Source organism: Grampus griseus (genome assembly GCF_964374135.1).
Source record: "Grampus griseus genome assembly, chromosome: 9".
Classification (NCBI taxonomy): domain Eukaryota; kingdom Metazoa; phylum Chordata; class Mammalia; order Artiodactyla; family Delphinidae; genus Grampus; species Grampus griseus.
Window position 1 is genome coordinate 55,676,087 of NC_139003.1, and position 15,090 is coordinate 55,691,176.

Genomic DNA, 15,090 nt, shown 5'->3' on the forward strand with positions numbered 1-15,090 from the left:
GTCCCTGCACTTTTGTTTTTAATTAATACACTTGATTTTTGATTCAGTGGCTGTTTCAGCATCTGGGAATGTTCTAATTGACTCCATGGTTGGGTATTTGGAACCCAGACTCAATGACTCACACTGAATAAAGTTGAGGTGCCTGTAATATCTTGGTATAATATAAAGAAATCCAAAGACTTTGTGAGATATGTATGTTGAACGAATGAATGATGTACAATTCTCCAACTTACCACCACCCAAATCTGTCCCTCAAGATAGTGTGGGTGTCAGAAAATACTCCTCAGTGAGGCCTTATGAAATCATTGGTGCATCTGTCAGGATTGGTTTTGGCTATAATAGGAACCTACTCAGAGAAGCAAACAAGGCGTTTATCTACCTCAGGCATAAGAAGGTCTGAGTAGGACATTTAGAGCTGGTATATCAGCTCAGTGATGCCATCAGGGAACCAGGCTCCTTCTGTTTCCTTGCTCTATTGTCTGTGGTTTTCACCCTCATGTTTGCAATATGGTTGCTGCATCTCCAGACATTGTGCCCTCATTCCAGGAAGGAAGCTTACCCCAGGGACTTCTACCTACTTATACTCATTGTCTAGATAGAACTGTTACATAGCCATGCATGGCTGCAATGGAGATTATGTCACTCAGTAATTCACTTTCCAAGGACCATAGGAAGATGGAGGTGAGGGTGTTGGAATGGTTGTTGAATGAGTCAGTCTGTAGAATCTGCAACAGTCGATGAGAACACAAGTGGGAGATACTGTAGTAGAAACATGCTGATTTCAGTGATGATGGATCCTGGGGCAGCAGGGGTGAGGTCAGGTAGCTGCAATGTGAGAGGCCAGGTGGATGTGGGTACTATAATCAACAGCAGAGCCAGTGCATTAATTACAGTGGTCTGACCTACAGGGATCTTTGGTGTTGCCTAACTGTGGGGTCCTTAAGACCAAAATAGATGGTCAAAGATGCTACCTGATTTTTATTATTTTAAAAACTCTCTGTTAGTAAACAAAGGCCTGACTTAAGTCTTCACAATATAGTCATGGCCCCTGACCCAATCTCAGGTCCAGATCAGACCAAGAATGCAGGAGAAGTCAAGTGTCTAGGGAAATGGCCCTGTGATAACATCATGAATACTTGCTAAAGATCTTCCTTCCTCTAAGTCTTCCCCAAAGGACCCAAAGCCACTCACCAGGCCATTTCCCAGGTGTCCTGAGAAATAACCAGACCTTCTGGGGATTAACAGATGCTCGGTCTGCATCAGCATGATTTCCCAGAGACCCAGAACTCCACTGTGAATGCATCAGATTGAAGGCATTTCTGCTATACTGAGGGGATAGCCTTGACGACCAGTAGAGTAGGAAATCATCCCAGAGAGCAGATTTTCTGAACTTGTCTCTTCCATTTTGCCAGGAGGTAGAGATGTCTGATATAGAAATCCATGCTGATTCATAGACAGTGGCTAGTAACTTAACTAAATGATCAGATTTGGAAACAGCATGACTGGAGAAGGGGCCATGAGGAGGTCTGGGAGAAAGGTATGGCCAGAGTTCTTGAAATGGATTCAGAGTGAGAATGTTTGTGTCCTGTGTGAATGCTCAGCTAAAATTCCTCAGTGCTTTTAATAATGAGGTGCTCTAGATGACCTCTCTATGGATATCAATCAGCCTTTGTTTCCAGCTACCCAGTACTTGTTTACTGTATTCCTGAACAAAGTGGCCATGGTGGCCAGGATGGGGGTCTGTGTGTGCTCTACAATGTGGCTTTCCCCTCACTGCAGCTGACCTGACCATCCACCTATCCTGACAGCCTACTAGTATGTAGCAATAACCACGTAGGTACATACCAGGGGATGCCAGCCCGTGCCTGGTGGAAGGTTGATTACATTTGTCCCTCTCCTAAAAGAGATGAGGCAGCAATTTGTCCTCCCTGAAGGTGACACATTCTGGAATTGGATTTGCCTTGTCCTCCAAAATTCTGCCACCACCATCTTTCAGGGACTCACTAGATGGCTTTCACTGTTATGCTATCCCTTACGACACTTGCTTCTCATCATGAAACTCACTTTATAGGGAATTCCCTGGACTTACTGTAAATACCCCTCACCCTGAAACAGCTGGCCTTTTGGCGAGATAACTCTGTGAGGGTAGAGTCCTCTTCTGCAAGATGTAGTGCATATAGTATATACTGTGAACCAGTGACCATGGCTTTAATAGAAGGATCTGGGAACCAAAGTGCAAGGGAGAATGGCACTTCTCAGTTAATACCTAGTGACTCAAACATCTTTGCTTGCATTCCTTGTGATTCTGAGCTTTGCTGGTTTAGAGGGAAGCAAAGGTGGACTGCTTGTATGAGGGGAACATAGTGATGATTCCAATGGTTTGAAAGGGGAGGATTACAATATTGGCTGAGTGAATACAGAGTTGGTGCTATACAGTGGGGGACGGGAGAAGTATGACGGGAACCTTGTAATACTGAGTGTTCATGGTAAATTTAATGGAAGACATCTGCAATCTTAGGCCACCAAAGGTGCAGATGGAAATGAAGGTTTAGACCATCCCACTTAGTAAAGGCCTCTAATCCACTAAGGTGAGGGCTGAAGTCAGAGGAACATGGAATAAGTAATGGAAGAGAGAAATGAAACACATCAGCCATGGCCTCATGATTAATTGCAGAAAGGGCAATGGTTACAGCCTGTGCATTTTTCTTTGCTGTCTTATGCATTTATTTGCATATTCTACTTAGCTTTCTCCTTTCCCTTTACCACATTACTATATATAGTTTGTGTTGATAGTGACTGACTTTACAATTTAGTTCATAGATCAGAGCACATCCAGATAAAGTCGTCATGGAGCTGGGGGAGGAATGGACATCATTCAGGCTCCTGGCCTTGCAGCTGATGTAGTATATTAGGGGGATGTCATCTCACTGCTGATTGAAGGAACAACTAAATTTATTTAAATTGTGTGTAAATTCCACATTTTCAGATAATCAGAACAGACAATTGGATCAGTAGATAGATAATTGGATATTTCATTTCCAAAACAGTCAAGAAGGTGCTAAGCATAAAGCTTGTCAAATGCAAGAAAGATGCTGAATATGCAACTGTCACTGAATTCTAAGAAATGTATTTAATTACATTCTCTTTTTTTCTTCAAAGGAGAAAAAATCAGTTATTCCATGTGGCCAATATTACTTCATTAAGGATTTAAATATATAGGTAATAAAATACAGAATCTCTTATAAGTATCCCAATTTATTCTAAACTATTAATGTCAAGTAACCCTGATCATTACATAAACACAGGTTTACCAATCTTTGATTTTATAGATTAACAAATTAAGTTAAATTAAAAAGAAATGTACAGACACCATTTTCACTGTTACAACACAGGGACAAACCACCACACATAAACACACAAAAAAATCAGAAGTATATTTTATGCCAGAGTTACTTTCTGTCCAGGTCGAAACACTGTTCCACTTTGACTTTTTCTCTTCTTTGGATTTTGAAAGCTTTCATACCTTTAAAATAAATAAATAAATAAATAACATTTAACACGTGTAAATGCTAAACTTATAAAACAAAAAACAATGGCTTGTTTCCAAACACAATTTTTTAAAAACAAAAGAGAAATAGCTGGAAAAAAAATATTTGCAAGAAATTAAAGGAAGTTCTTACACGTAAATTTTTTAAAGTTGAACACTCTAATAGAAAAAGAGAACAAAGGGGATGAATAGACAAGTTAGAAAAGATAAAATACAAATGGCAGGGGCTTCCCTGGTGGCGCAGTGGTTCAGAGTCGGCCTGACGATGCAGGGGACACGGTTCGTGCCCCGGTCTGGGAGGATCCCACATGCCGCGGAGCGGCTGGGCCCGTGAGCCATGGCCGCTGAGCCTGCGCGTCCGGGGCCTGTGCTCCATTGCGGTATAGGCCACAGCAGTGAGAGGCCCGCGTACCGAAAAAAAAAAAAAAAACCCCAATGGCAATGATTAATATATAAAACATAACTTCTGTATTTTAACTGAAGAAATGTAAAATTTTAAGATATAACTTTTTTTTTTTTTTTGGTGGTACACGGACCTCTCTCAGTGTTGTGGCCTCTCCCGTTGCGGAGCACAGGCTCCGGACGCGCAGGCTCAGCGGCCATGGCTCACGGGCCCAGCCGCTCCGCGGCATGTGGGATCCTCCCGGACCGGGGCACGAACCCATGTCCCCTGCATCGGCAGGCAGACTCTCAACCACTGCGCCACCAGGGAAGCCCAAGATATAATTTTTGTCCAATCAAATTGGCCAAGTTTAGAGAAATACTACAATATTTAACATTAGGGTGAGGTGAAGCTGGTACTATAATTATATTGCTGTTGCAAAATACATTGTATGGTATTTATGTAAGCCTATTTGGCAATAGATTTCAAAAGCATTAAAAAATGTGAGTACACTGTGATGCAACAATTCTACCTCTATCCCAGTGAAATAAGTAAGGATATGTGCAAACATTTAGGTATAAGAATGTTCATTATCACATTGCCTATAGTGAAAACGTGGATTCAACTTAAATGTCCAAAAATTGGATGTTATGGTATATCTATATTATAAAATGACAGTAAAAACAAAGTAGTATGGGGCTTCCCCAGTGGCGCAGTGGTTGAGACTCCGCCTGCCGATGCAGGGGACAGAGGTTCGTGCCCCGGTCCGGGAGGATCCCACATGCCGCAGAGGCTGGGCCCATGAGCCATGGCCGCTGAGCCTGTGTGTCTGGAGCCTGTGCTCCACAATGGGAGAGACCACAACAGTGAGAGGCCCGCATACATGCAAAAAAAATAATAATAAAAAAGTAGTAACGTATTTAAAATGTGGAAGAATATTAAAGATGTATGTATCGATGAAAGGGGGGCTACTCTACAGCAATATGTGCAGAATGTCTTATTTCAGTAAGAGAAAACATACAAGCATACAAATAAGTATGCTTTGGGAGGTAGTGGGGTTAAGAGAAATTTCTGGGTTTTTTCCCCTTCTCTGTTTTCTGATTTTTCTGCAATGAGTACATATTATGTTGAAGGGGGGAGAGAATATGCCACCCTCAAAATGAACCACTTTGGCATGTGGATTATTTTGAGCTGAAAGGAATCAAGACCTTTCAAGCAGACTCAGGAAAAGCTTTTTACCTCTCCTTTAACTGGCTAAAAGAATTTAGATAGGGGGCCTGCACCAGAAAGAGAGCTATTACCAGAGAGAACTTTTTTTTTTAATCTGCGTGGCAAACATCTGCTCTTCTCATCTGCTGTAAATTGCCTTCTTCCCCTCTGAAGCCCCAGGCCCCTATCCCTTTCCTTAGCTCAGGACAGTATATAAGCCTCAACTGGAGACTGCCTTTGAGTCTCATTCTTATGGGGTTCCTGTATGTACGAAATTAGTTTTTCACCTGGTAACATCTTATGTCAATTAATTATTAGATCAGCCAAAGAACCTAGAAGGGAGGAAGGGAAAATTTTTCTATCCCTACAATTTGGTATGCATGGGGGGCTCCACTGGCTGGACACCACTTGCTCTGGGGCTGCAGTTGGGAGATCCTGGGACCTCTGACAAGAGCCAGCAGATGGTAAGAATCCTTACCATGTCAATCTCCTGGAAGTGGTGACAGTCCATTTCTAAATTTAGCAGGAGAAAAATACTTGTGTAAACTAGTTCCTTAGGAACAGTGACTCTGGAAAAGATCTGTTCTGAGTACTTTTGTTTTCTATTGATCCAATTCCTCCATGGTTATTTTCTTTTTTTTTTTTTTTTTTTTTTTTTGCGGTACCTGGGCTTCTCACCATTGTAGCCTCTCCCGTTGCGGAGCACAGGCTCCGGACGCGCAGGCTCAGCGGCCATGGCTCACGGGCCCAGCCACTCCGCGGCATGTGGGATCTTCCCGGACCGGGGCACGAACCCGTGTCCCCTGCATCAGCAGGCGGACTCTCAACCACTGCGCCACCAGGGAAGCCCTATTGTTTTCTTTTGTCTCTAGTTTTTGTGTCACTTTTCATAAGGAGGAAAGCCATAGTGTAGAAATGCAGGCATAGGTCCTCTGAGCCTGTTGTTCCGGCTAGCCTCACAGACTGGCGACTTCACAGTTCTAATGGACCTGCATCTGTTTAGACAAACTTTGCTGTGGGTCCCTTATATTTAAAAAATGGGTGAGGTTTCCCCTCGTCTTGTTCTGTCTTGAGAGCTTGGCTTCATGACCAGTGAAAATATTCTCTCTGACTTAACCAGAGAGAAGCCAGCCAGAAGATGCAAGTATCAGCTTGTAACTGGTGGGCAGCCAAATAGACTCAGGATCTGAGACATGAAGTGACAAGCAGCATGATTTTTTTTTAATATATAGATCTTTATTGGAGTATAATTGCTTCACAATACTGTTAGTTTTTCTATTGTATAACAAAGTGAATCAGCCATATGCATACATATGTCCCCATATATCCTCCCTCTTGCGTCTCCCTCCCACCCTCCCTATCCCACCCCTCTAGGTGTTCACAAAGCACCCAGCTGATCTCCCTGTGATATGCAGCTGCTTCCCACTAGCTATTTTACATTCGAAAGTGTATATATGTCCATGCTGCTCTCTCACTTCGTCCCAGCTTCCCCCTCCCCACCCCATGTCCTCAAGTCTATTCTCTATGTCTACGTCTTTATTCCTGCCCTGCCACTAGGTTCATCAGTACATTTTTTCTTTTTTAGATTTCATATATATGCACTGGCATACGGTATTTTTCTCTTTCTGACTTACTTCACTCGGTATGACAGTCTCCAGGTCCATCCACCTCACTACAAATAACTCAATTTCATTTCTTTTTATGGCTGAGTAATATTCCATTGTATATATGTGCCACATCTTCTTTATCCATTCATCTGTCGATGGACACTTAGGTTGCTTCCATGTCCTGGCTATTGTAAATAGTGCAACAAGCAGCATTCTTTTTGTCCAACTGTGCCAGTTCTTCGGAAGTTTGTCTTAAGGTGTCCCAGCCCATAAGGGGACTTTGTTGTCTCAACCTTCATTGTCTTGTTAGTGCTGGAAAAGTCCCATTCCAGTAACGCCTGCCCAGTGTCAGAGATGAGCAGGTCTGCGACTAGAGGAATCATGCATTCTGGTGGGAATTCCGTTTTCACTATACCATTCTTACTACTACCTGTGACAATGAAGGTTTTTGCTTTCTTTGGCTAATTCTGGGAGTAAACTTTGTGGATCTTGTGAAAGCTACATCTTTTGCACTCTTTTGGGACACTTCTTGTGTTCATGGTTAAGCCATAAAGAGGCTTATGGGTTTGAGTCACCGTTAAGATTAATATAAGACCATATTTGTCAGTGGCCAGAGAATGGATCCTTTGAATTGGAAAAACTTCTGTTTTTGAGAAAGAAAGTGAGTGAGCTCTCATACTAAACAACTGCATTTCCAGCAACAACTGTCTTTCCATCAACCGATGGAAAGACAAAATTACAAAGAGGACACAAAGGAGTACAACAGCCAGCCTTGGGGACTCCCTTAACAGGAAGAACAGAAATTAGACTCAAAATTAAAGTCCACATTCCATGTAAATCCCCCTTCTCAAAATCTGGCCCTGTCTACCTGTTTTAACTTCCCTTTCCTTACAAGATTTACAGAGAGCACTGGCCTGACTTCCAGGCAAGGGGTATACAGCTTACTTGTGTAGATGCTAAAAGCCAGGAAGTGAATTTAGGAGAATCACCCGGGATGGGTGGTAAGGCTAGCACTGCTGTCCTTTACAACTCCCCTGACTTTCCAGGGCCCTGTAATCAGGCTCTGCCACCTTCGGGCCTTGCCATGCAGCATCCTTTGTGTATGTAGCCTGGACTGCCACTGCAAAGAATTCATGTCCCACGGATAGGAGCAGATCCAATAAATCATAAAGACCTTTTACCTGCACTTTCAGAACGTCCTACCGAATTTAGAGTTAGAAAGATTAGTGGCTATCTATAACCTCACTCACAGGGACCCTGACTGGCTGCTAAGGGGTATTCTGCCCACCTGTGATTACAGTGCAGCCATCAGACAAGCCAGATGGTACCCGGGGAAAACCCCCCTCACAGGGTAAACAGATGACCAGAATTTCTTTCAGGTTCTTCTACAAATAATCAGGAAGTGGATCAGCTAGCTCAAAGGCAATGTTCAGGGGCTGAGAGAAGCAATAGTAGAGGCTTTTCCCCCTAAGGGGAATTGATCTAAGGTTGAATTATACATGCAGAAAAAAGGAAGGCATCTGAAGTCCTCCGAATGCTTTATCCAAAAATTTTAAAGGCATACTGCATTAAACCCTGAAGCTTCAGAACATAGGAATCTTTTCTTTAAAAAAGTTTATTGAAGTATAGTGGATTTACAATGTTGTATTAATTTCTTCTGTACAGCAAAATGACTCCGTTATACATATATATATTAGTTTTCATATTCTTTTCTATTACTGTTTGTCACAGAATATTGAATATAGTTCCCTGTGCTATACAGTAGGACCTTGTTTATCCATCCTATATAAAATAGTTTGCCTCTGCTAATCGCAAACTCCCATCCCTTCTCTCCTTTACCCCGCCTTCCTCTTGGCAATGACAGTTCTGTTCTCTATTATCTGTGAGTCTGTTTCTGTTTTGTAGATATGTTTATTTTGATTTGTATCGTATTTTATTTTATTTTATTTATTTTTGCGGTACGTGGGCCTCTCACTGTTGTGGCCTCTCCCGTTGCGGAGCACAGGCTCCGGACGCGCAGGCTTAGCGGCCATGGCTCACGGGCCCAGCCTCTCTGCGGCATGTGGGATCCTCCTGGACCGGGGCACGAACCCGTGTCCCCTGCATCGGCAGGCAGACTCTCAACCACTGTGCCACCAGGGAAGCCTGACTTGTATCGTATTTTAGATGCCACATATAAGTGCTATCATATGGTATTTGTCTTTCTCTTTCTGACTTCGCTTAGTTGATAATTTCTAGGTCCATCCATGTTGCTGCAAATGGCATTATTTCATTCTTTTTTATGGCTAAGTAATATATTCCATTATATTTATATACCACAACTTCTTTATCCATTCATCTGTCAAAGAACATTTAGGTTGTTTCCATATCTTGGCTATTGTAAATAGTGCTACTGTGAACATAGGGGTGCATGTAGCTTTTCAAATTATAGTTTTGTCCAGGTATACGCCCAGGAGTGGGATTGCTGGACGTGGCAACTCTATATTTAGTTTTCTGAAGAACCTCCATATTGTTTTCCATAGTGGCTGCACCAATTTAAATTCCCAGCAACAGTGTAAAAGGGTTCCCTTTTCTCCACACCCTCTCCAGCATTTGCTATTTGTAGACTTTTTAATGATGGCCATTCTGACTGCTGTGAGGTGGTACCTCTTTGTAGTTTTGTAATTAGTGACATTGAGCATCTTTTCATGTGCCTATTGGCCATCTGTATGTCTTCTTTGCAGTAATGTCTATTTAGGTCTGCCCATTTTTCGATTGGGTTGTTTTTTTTGTTATTGAGTTCTATGAGCTATTTGTATATTTTAGATACTAACCCCTTGTCTGTCACATCATTTGCAAATATTTTCTCCCATTTCATAGGTTGTGTTTTTGTTTTGTTTATGATTTCCTTTGCTGTGCAAAAGCTTGTAATTTTGATTAGGTCCCATTTGTTTATTTTTGTTTTTATTTCTATTGCCTTGGGAGACCTAAGAAAATATTGCTACAATTTATGTAGTAATATTTTATGTCAGAGAATGTTTTCCTGTGCTCTCTTCTAGGAGTTTTATGGTGTCATGTCTGATGTTTAAGTCTTTAAGCCATTTCGAGTTTATTTTTGTGCACGGTGTGAGGGAGTGTTCTAACTTCATTGATTTACATGCAGCTGTCCAACTTTCCCAGCACCATTTGCTGAAGACACTGTGTTTTTTTCTGTTTTATAGTCTTGCCTCCTTTGTCGATTAATTGACCATAGGTGTGTGGGTTTTTTCTGAGCTTTCTATTCTGTTCCATTGATCCATATGTCTGTTTTTGTGGCAGTACCACACTGTTTTGATTACTGTAGCTTTGTAGTATTGTCTGGAGTTTGGGAGGGTTATGCATCCTGCCTTGTTCTTTTTCCTCAGGATTGATTTGGCAATTTAATGGTTCCATATAAATTTCAGGATTATCTGTTCTAGTTCCGTGACAAATGTCATGGGTAATTTGATAGGGATCACATTAAATCTGTAGATTGCTTTGGGTAGTGTTGCCATTTTAACAATATTAATTTTTCCAATCCAAGAGAGTGGGATATCTTTCCATTTCTTTGAATCCTCTTTAATTTCCTTTATTAATGTTTTATAGTTCTCAGTATATGTCTTTCATCTACTTCGTCAGGTTTATTCCTAAGTATTTTATTTTACTTTTTGATGTGATTTTAAAAGGGATTGTTTATTTACATCCCCTTTCTGATATTTCATTGTTAGTGTAAAGAAATGCAACCAATTTCTGTATGTTAATCTTGTATCCCGCTACTTCGCTGAATTTGTTTATCAGTCCTAGTAGTTTTTGTCTGGAGTCTTTAGCGTTTTCTGTATATAGTATCATGTAATCTGTATATAATTTTACAGCTTCCCGACCAATTTGAATACCTTTTATTTTTCTTGTTTGATTGCTGTGGCCAGGACTTACAGTACTATGTTGAAGAGAAGTGAGAGTGGGCCTTAAGACGTTCCAGATTTCAGCAGGAAGGCTTTCAGCTTTTCACTGTTGAGTATTATATTGGCTTTGGGTTTGTCATAAGTAGCTTTTATTATGATGAGATATGTTCCCTCTATACCCACTTTCTTATGGGTTTTTATCATGAATGGACATTGAATTTTATCAAATGTTATCAGATTTTTTCTTCATCTATTGAGATAATCATGTAGTTTCTGTCCTTTCTTTTGTTGATGTGGTATATCACAATGATTGATTTGCATATGCTGAACCATCCTTGTGACTCTGGGATGAATCCAAATTGGTTGTGGTGTATGACCTTTTTTATGTGTTGTTGGATTCGGTTTGCTAATGTTTTGTTGAGAATTTTTGTGTCTATATTCATCAAACATATTGGCCTGTAATTTTCTTTTTTGGTTATGTCTTTGTCTGGTTTTGGTATCAGGGTGATGGTGGTTTCATAGAATGTCTTTAGGAGTGTTCGTTTCTCTTACATCTTTTGGAAGACTTTGAGAAAGATCGGTATAAGTTCTTTGCATGTTTGGTACAATTCCCCAGTGAAGCCATCTGATCCTGGACTCTTGTTTGTAGGGAGGGTTTTTTTTATTACATATTCTATTTCATTTCTAGTGACTGGTCTGCTCAAATTATCTGTTTCTTCTTGATTCAGTTTTGGTGTGCTGTATGTTTCTAAAAATTTGTCCATTTCTTCTAGGTTGTCATGTTTGTTGGCTTATAATTGTTCATAGTGTTCTCTTATTTTTTTTTGTATTTCTGTGGTATCAGCTGTGATTTCTTCTTTCATTTCTTATTTTGTTTATTTGGGTCTTCTCTCTTTTCTTCTTGGTAAGCCTGGACAGAGGTTTGTCAATTTTGTTTACGCTTTCAAAGAACCAGCTCTTGGTCTTATTGATTTTTTTCTATTGTTTTTTAAAATCTCCATCTTATTTATTTCCCCTCTTATCTTTACTATCTCCTTCCTTCTGATGACTTTAGGTTTTGTTTGTTCTTTTTCTAATTCTTTTAGGTGGTGGGTTAAGTTGTTTATGTGAGATTTTTCTTGTTTCTTGCCTTTTGGGAGGTCTGAGGTCTTCTGCCAGCGTTCAGTAGGTGTTCTATAGGAGCAGTTCCACATGCAGATGTATTTCTGATGTATCTGTGGGGAGGTAGGTGATCTCCGCATCTTACTCTTTAGCCATCTTGAAGCTGCCCCCTCTCGTTTCTTAAAGAAGCCTGTATCGCTAAGAACTTCCCTCTAAGAACTGCTTTTGCTGCATCCCACTGGTTTTGTATGGTTGTGTTTTCTTGTCATTTGCCTCAAAGTATTTAATTTCTTCTTTGATTTCATTGTTGACCCATTGGTTTTTAGTAGCATATTGTTTATTCTGCATGTAATTTTTTTTCTTGTTTCTTTTTCTGTGGTAGACTTCTAGTTTCATGCCATTATGATCAGAAAAGACGCTTGAAGTAATTTCTATATTCTTAAATTTGTAGAGACTTGTTTTGTGCCCCAGTATGTGGTCATCCCTAGAGAATATTCTGTGTGCATTTGAAAAGAATGTGTATTTTGGGTTTTTTTTTTTTTGTTATATCCTGAAGATATCAACTAAGTCTAAATGTTCTATTATATCATTTAGGGTCTCTGTTCCTTTATTGATATTTTGTCTCGAAGATCTGTCCACTGACATGAGTGGGGTACTAAAGCCTCCTACTATTACTCTGTTCCTGTCAGTTTCTCCCTTTATATCTGTTAGTGTTTGTTTTATGTATTTGGATGCTCCTATATTAGATGGATATAGGTTGACAAGCGTAATATCCTCTCCTTGTATTGATCTTTTTATCATTAGTGTCCTTCCTTATCTTTCTTTATAGCCTTGTTTTAAAGTCCATTTTGTCTGACGTGAGTATTGCGAACCGTTTCCTTGTCATTTGTTTGCATGAAATAACTTTTTCCATCCCCTTACTTTCATTTGTATCATTTTTCTTAGATTCCACATAAAAGCAATATAATATTTGTCTTTCTGTCTTACTTCACTCAGTATGACAATCTCTAGGTCCATCCATGTTGTTGCAAATGCCATTATTTCATTTTTTATGGCTGAGTAATATTGCATTGTATATATGTAACACTTCTTTATCCATTCATCTGTCGATGGACATTTAGGTTGTTTCCATGTCTTGGCTATTGTAAATAGTGCTGCAATGGACATTGGGGTGCAGGTGCTCTTTCAGACCATGTTTTTCTCCAGATATATGCCCAGTAGTGGGATTACTGGGTCCTATGGTAGTTCTATTTATAGTTTCTTAAGGAACCTCCATACTGTTCTCCATAGTGGCTGTATCAATTTACATTCCCACCAACAGTGTAAGAGGGTTCCCTTTTCTCCACACGCTCTCCAGCATTTGTTTGTAGATTTGCTGATGATAGCCATTTTGACTGGTGTTAGGTGATACCTCATTGTAGTTTTGATTTGCATTTCTGTAATAATTAGCGATGTTGAACATCTTTTCATGTGCCTCTTTGCCATCTCTTTGTCTTCACTGGAGAAATGTCTATTTAGGTCTTCTGCCCATTTTTTGATTGTTGTTTGTTTTGATGATATTAAGCCATATGAGCTGTTAGTAAATTTTGGAGACTAATCCCTTGTTGGTCCCATTCTGTGGGTTGTCTTTTCATTTTGCTTATGGTTTGCTTTGCAAAAGCTTTTGAGTTTAATTAGGTCCCACTTGTTTATTTTTGTTTTTATTTCCATTACTCTGGGAGACAGACTGAAAAAGATATTGCAGTGATTTATGTCAGAGCGTTTTCTGCCTATGTTTTCCTCTAAGAGATTTATAGTGTCTGGTCTTACATTTAGGTCTTTAATCCATTTTGAGTTTACTTTTGTGTATGGTGTTAGGGAGTGCTCTAATTTCATTCTTTTACATGTAGCTGTCCAGTTTTCCCAGCAGCATTTATTGAAGAGACTGTCTTTCCTCCACCATATAGTCTTGCCCCCTTTATAGTAGATTAATTGACCATAGGTGCATGGGTTTATTTCTGGGTTTTCTATCCTGTTCTGTTGATCTATATGTCTGTTTTAGTGCCAGTACCAAAATGTTTTGATGATTGTAGCTTTGTAGCAGAGTCTGAAGTCAGGGAGCCTGATTCTTCCAGCTTCATTTTTCTTAAGATTGCTTTGGTTATTCGGGGTCTTTTGTACCTCCGTACAAATTTGAAGACTTTTTGTTCTAGTTCTGAGAAAAAAGGCATTGGTAGTTTGATAGGGATTGCACTGAATCTGCAGATTGCCTTGGGTAGAACGGTCATTTTGACAATATTGATTCTTCCAATCCAAGAACATGGTATATCTTCCCATCTGTTTGTTTCATCTTTGACTTCTTTCATCAGTGTCTTATAGTTTTCAGAGTAAAGGTCTTTTGTCTCCTTAGGTAGTTTTATTTCTAGGTATTTTATTCTTTTTGATGCGATGGTAAATGGGATTGTTTAACAACAAAAGATCAGAAATTCAAAAGAGTATAGAAATGCAATATAGGGACTTCCCTGGTGGCGCAGTGGTTAAGAATCTGCCTGACAATGCAGGGGACACAGGTTCAATCCTTGGTTCAGGAAATCCCACATGCCGCGGAGCAATGAAGCCCATGAACCACAGCTACTGAGCCTGCGTGCTACAGCCCGCAAGCCACAACTACTGAGCCCGCATGCCACAATTACTGAAGCCCATGCACGTAGAGCCTGTGCTCCGCAACAAGAGAAGGCACTGCAATAAGAAGCCCGCACACCACAACAAAGAGTAGCCCCTGCTCGCCGCAATTAGAGAAAGCCAGCACACAGCAACAGAGACCCAACACAGCCATAAATAAATACATACATACATACAAAAAAAATAAAAGAATCTGTCTTACAATGCAGGGGACACTATTTCGATTCCTGGTTGGGGAACTAAGATCCCACATGCCACAGGGCAACTAACCCATGTGCCACAACTTGAGAGCTCATATGCCACAACTACAGAGCCTGTGCACCATAACAGCCCACGCACCACAACTAGAGGGAAGACTACGCACTGCAACGAAAGATGCCATGTGCCACAACTAAGACCTGACACAGCCAAATAAATAAATATATATAAAAAAACAATTGTAGTCACCCTTCTATTTAAAATTAAAAAAAAGGAAATGCAACAGATTTCTGTGTATTAATTTTGTAACCTGCAAATTTACCAAATTCATTGATGGGCTCTAGTAGTTTTCTGGTAGTGCCTTTAGGGTTTTCTATGTATAGTATCATGTCATCAACAAACAGTGACATTTTTACTTGTTCTTTTCCAATTTGGATTCCTTTTATTTCTTTTTCTCTGGTTGCTGTATATAGGACTTCCAAAACT

General features: G+C 40.2%; 1 protein-coding gene across 1 annotated transcript in view; it reads right to left on the reverse strand.

Moving 5' to 3' along the window:
• Positions 1–2,981: 2,981 nt before the first annotated feature.
• Positions 2,982–15,090, reverse strand: part of PEX1 (peroxisomal biogenesis factor 1) — an 80,416-nt gene continuing 68,307 nt past the window's right edge. The window contains exon 24 of the mRNA XM_082661522.1: positions 2,982–3,523. Within this exon, the coding sequence (XP_082517648.1) occupies positions 3,439–3,523 (85 nt within the window). The 3' untranslated portion in view covers positions 2,982–3,438. The remainder of the gene's footprint in view (positions 3,524–15,090) is intronic.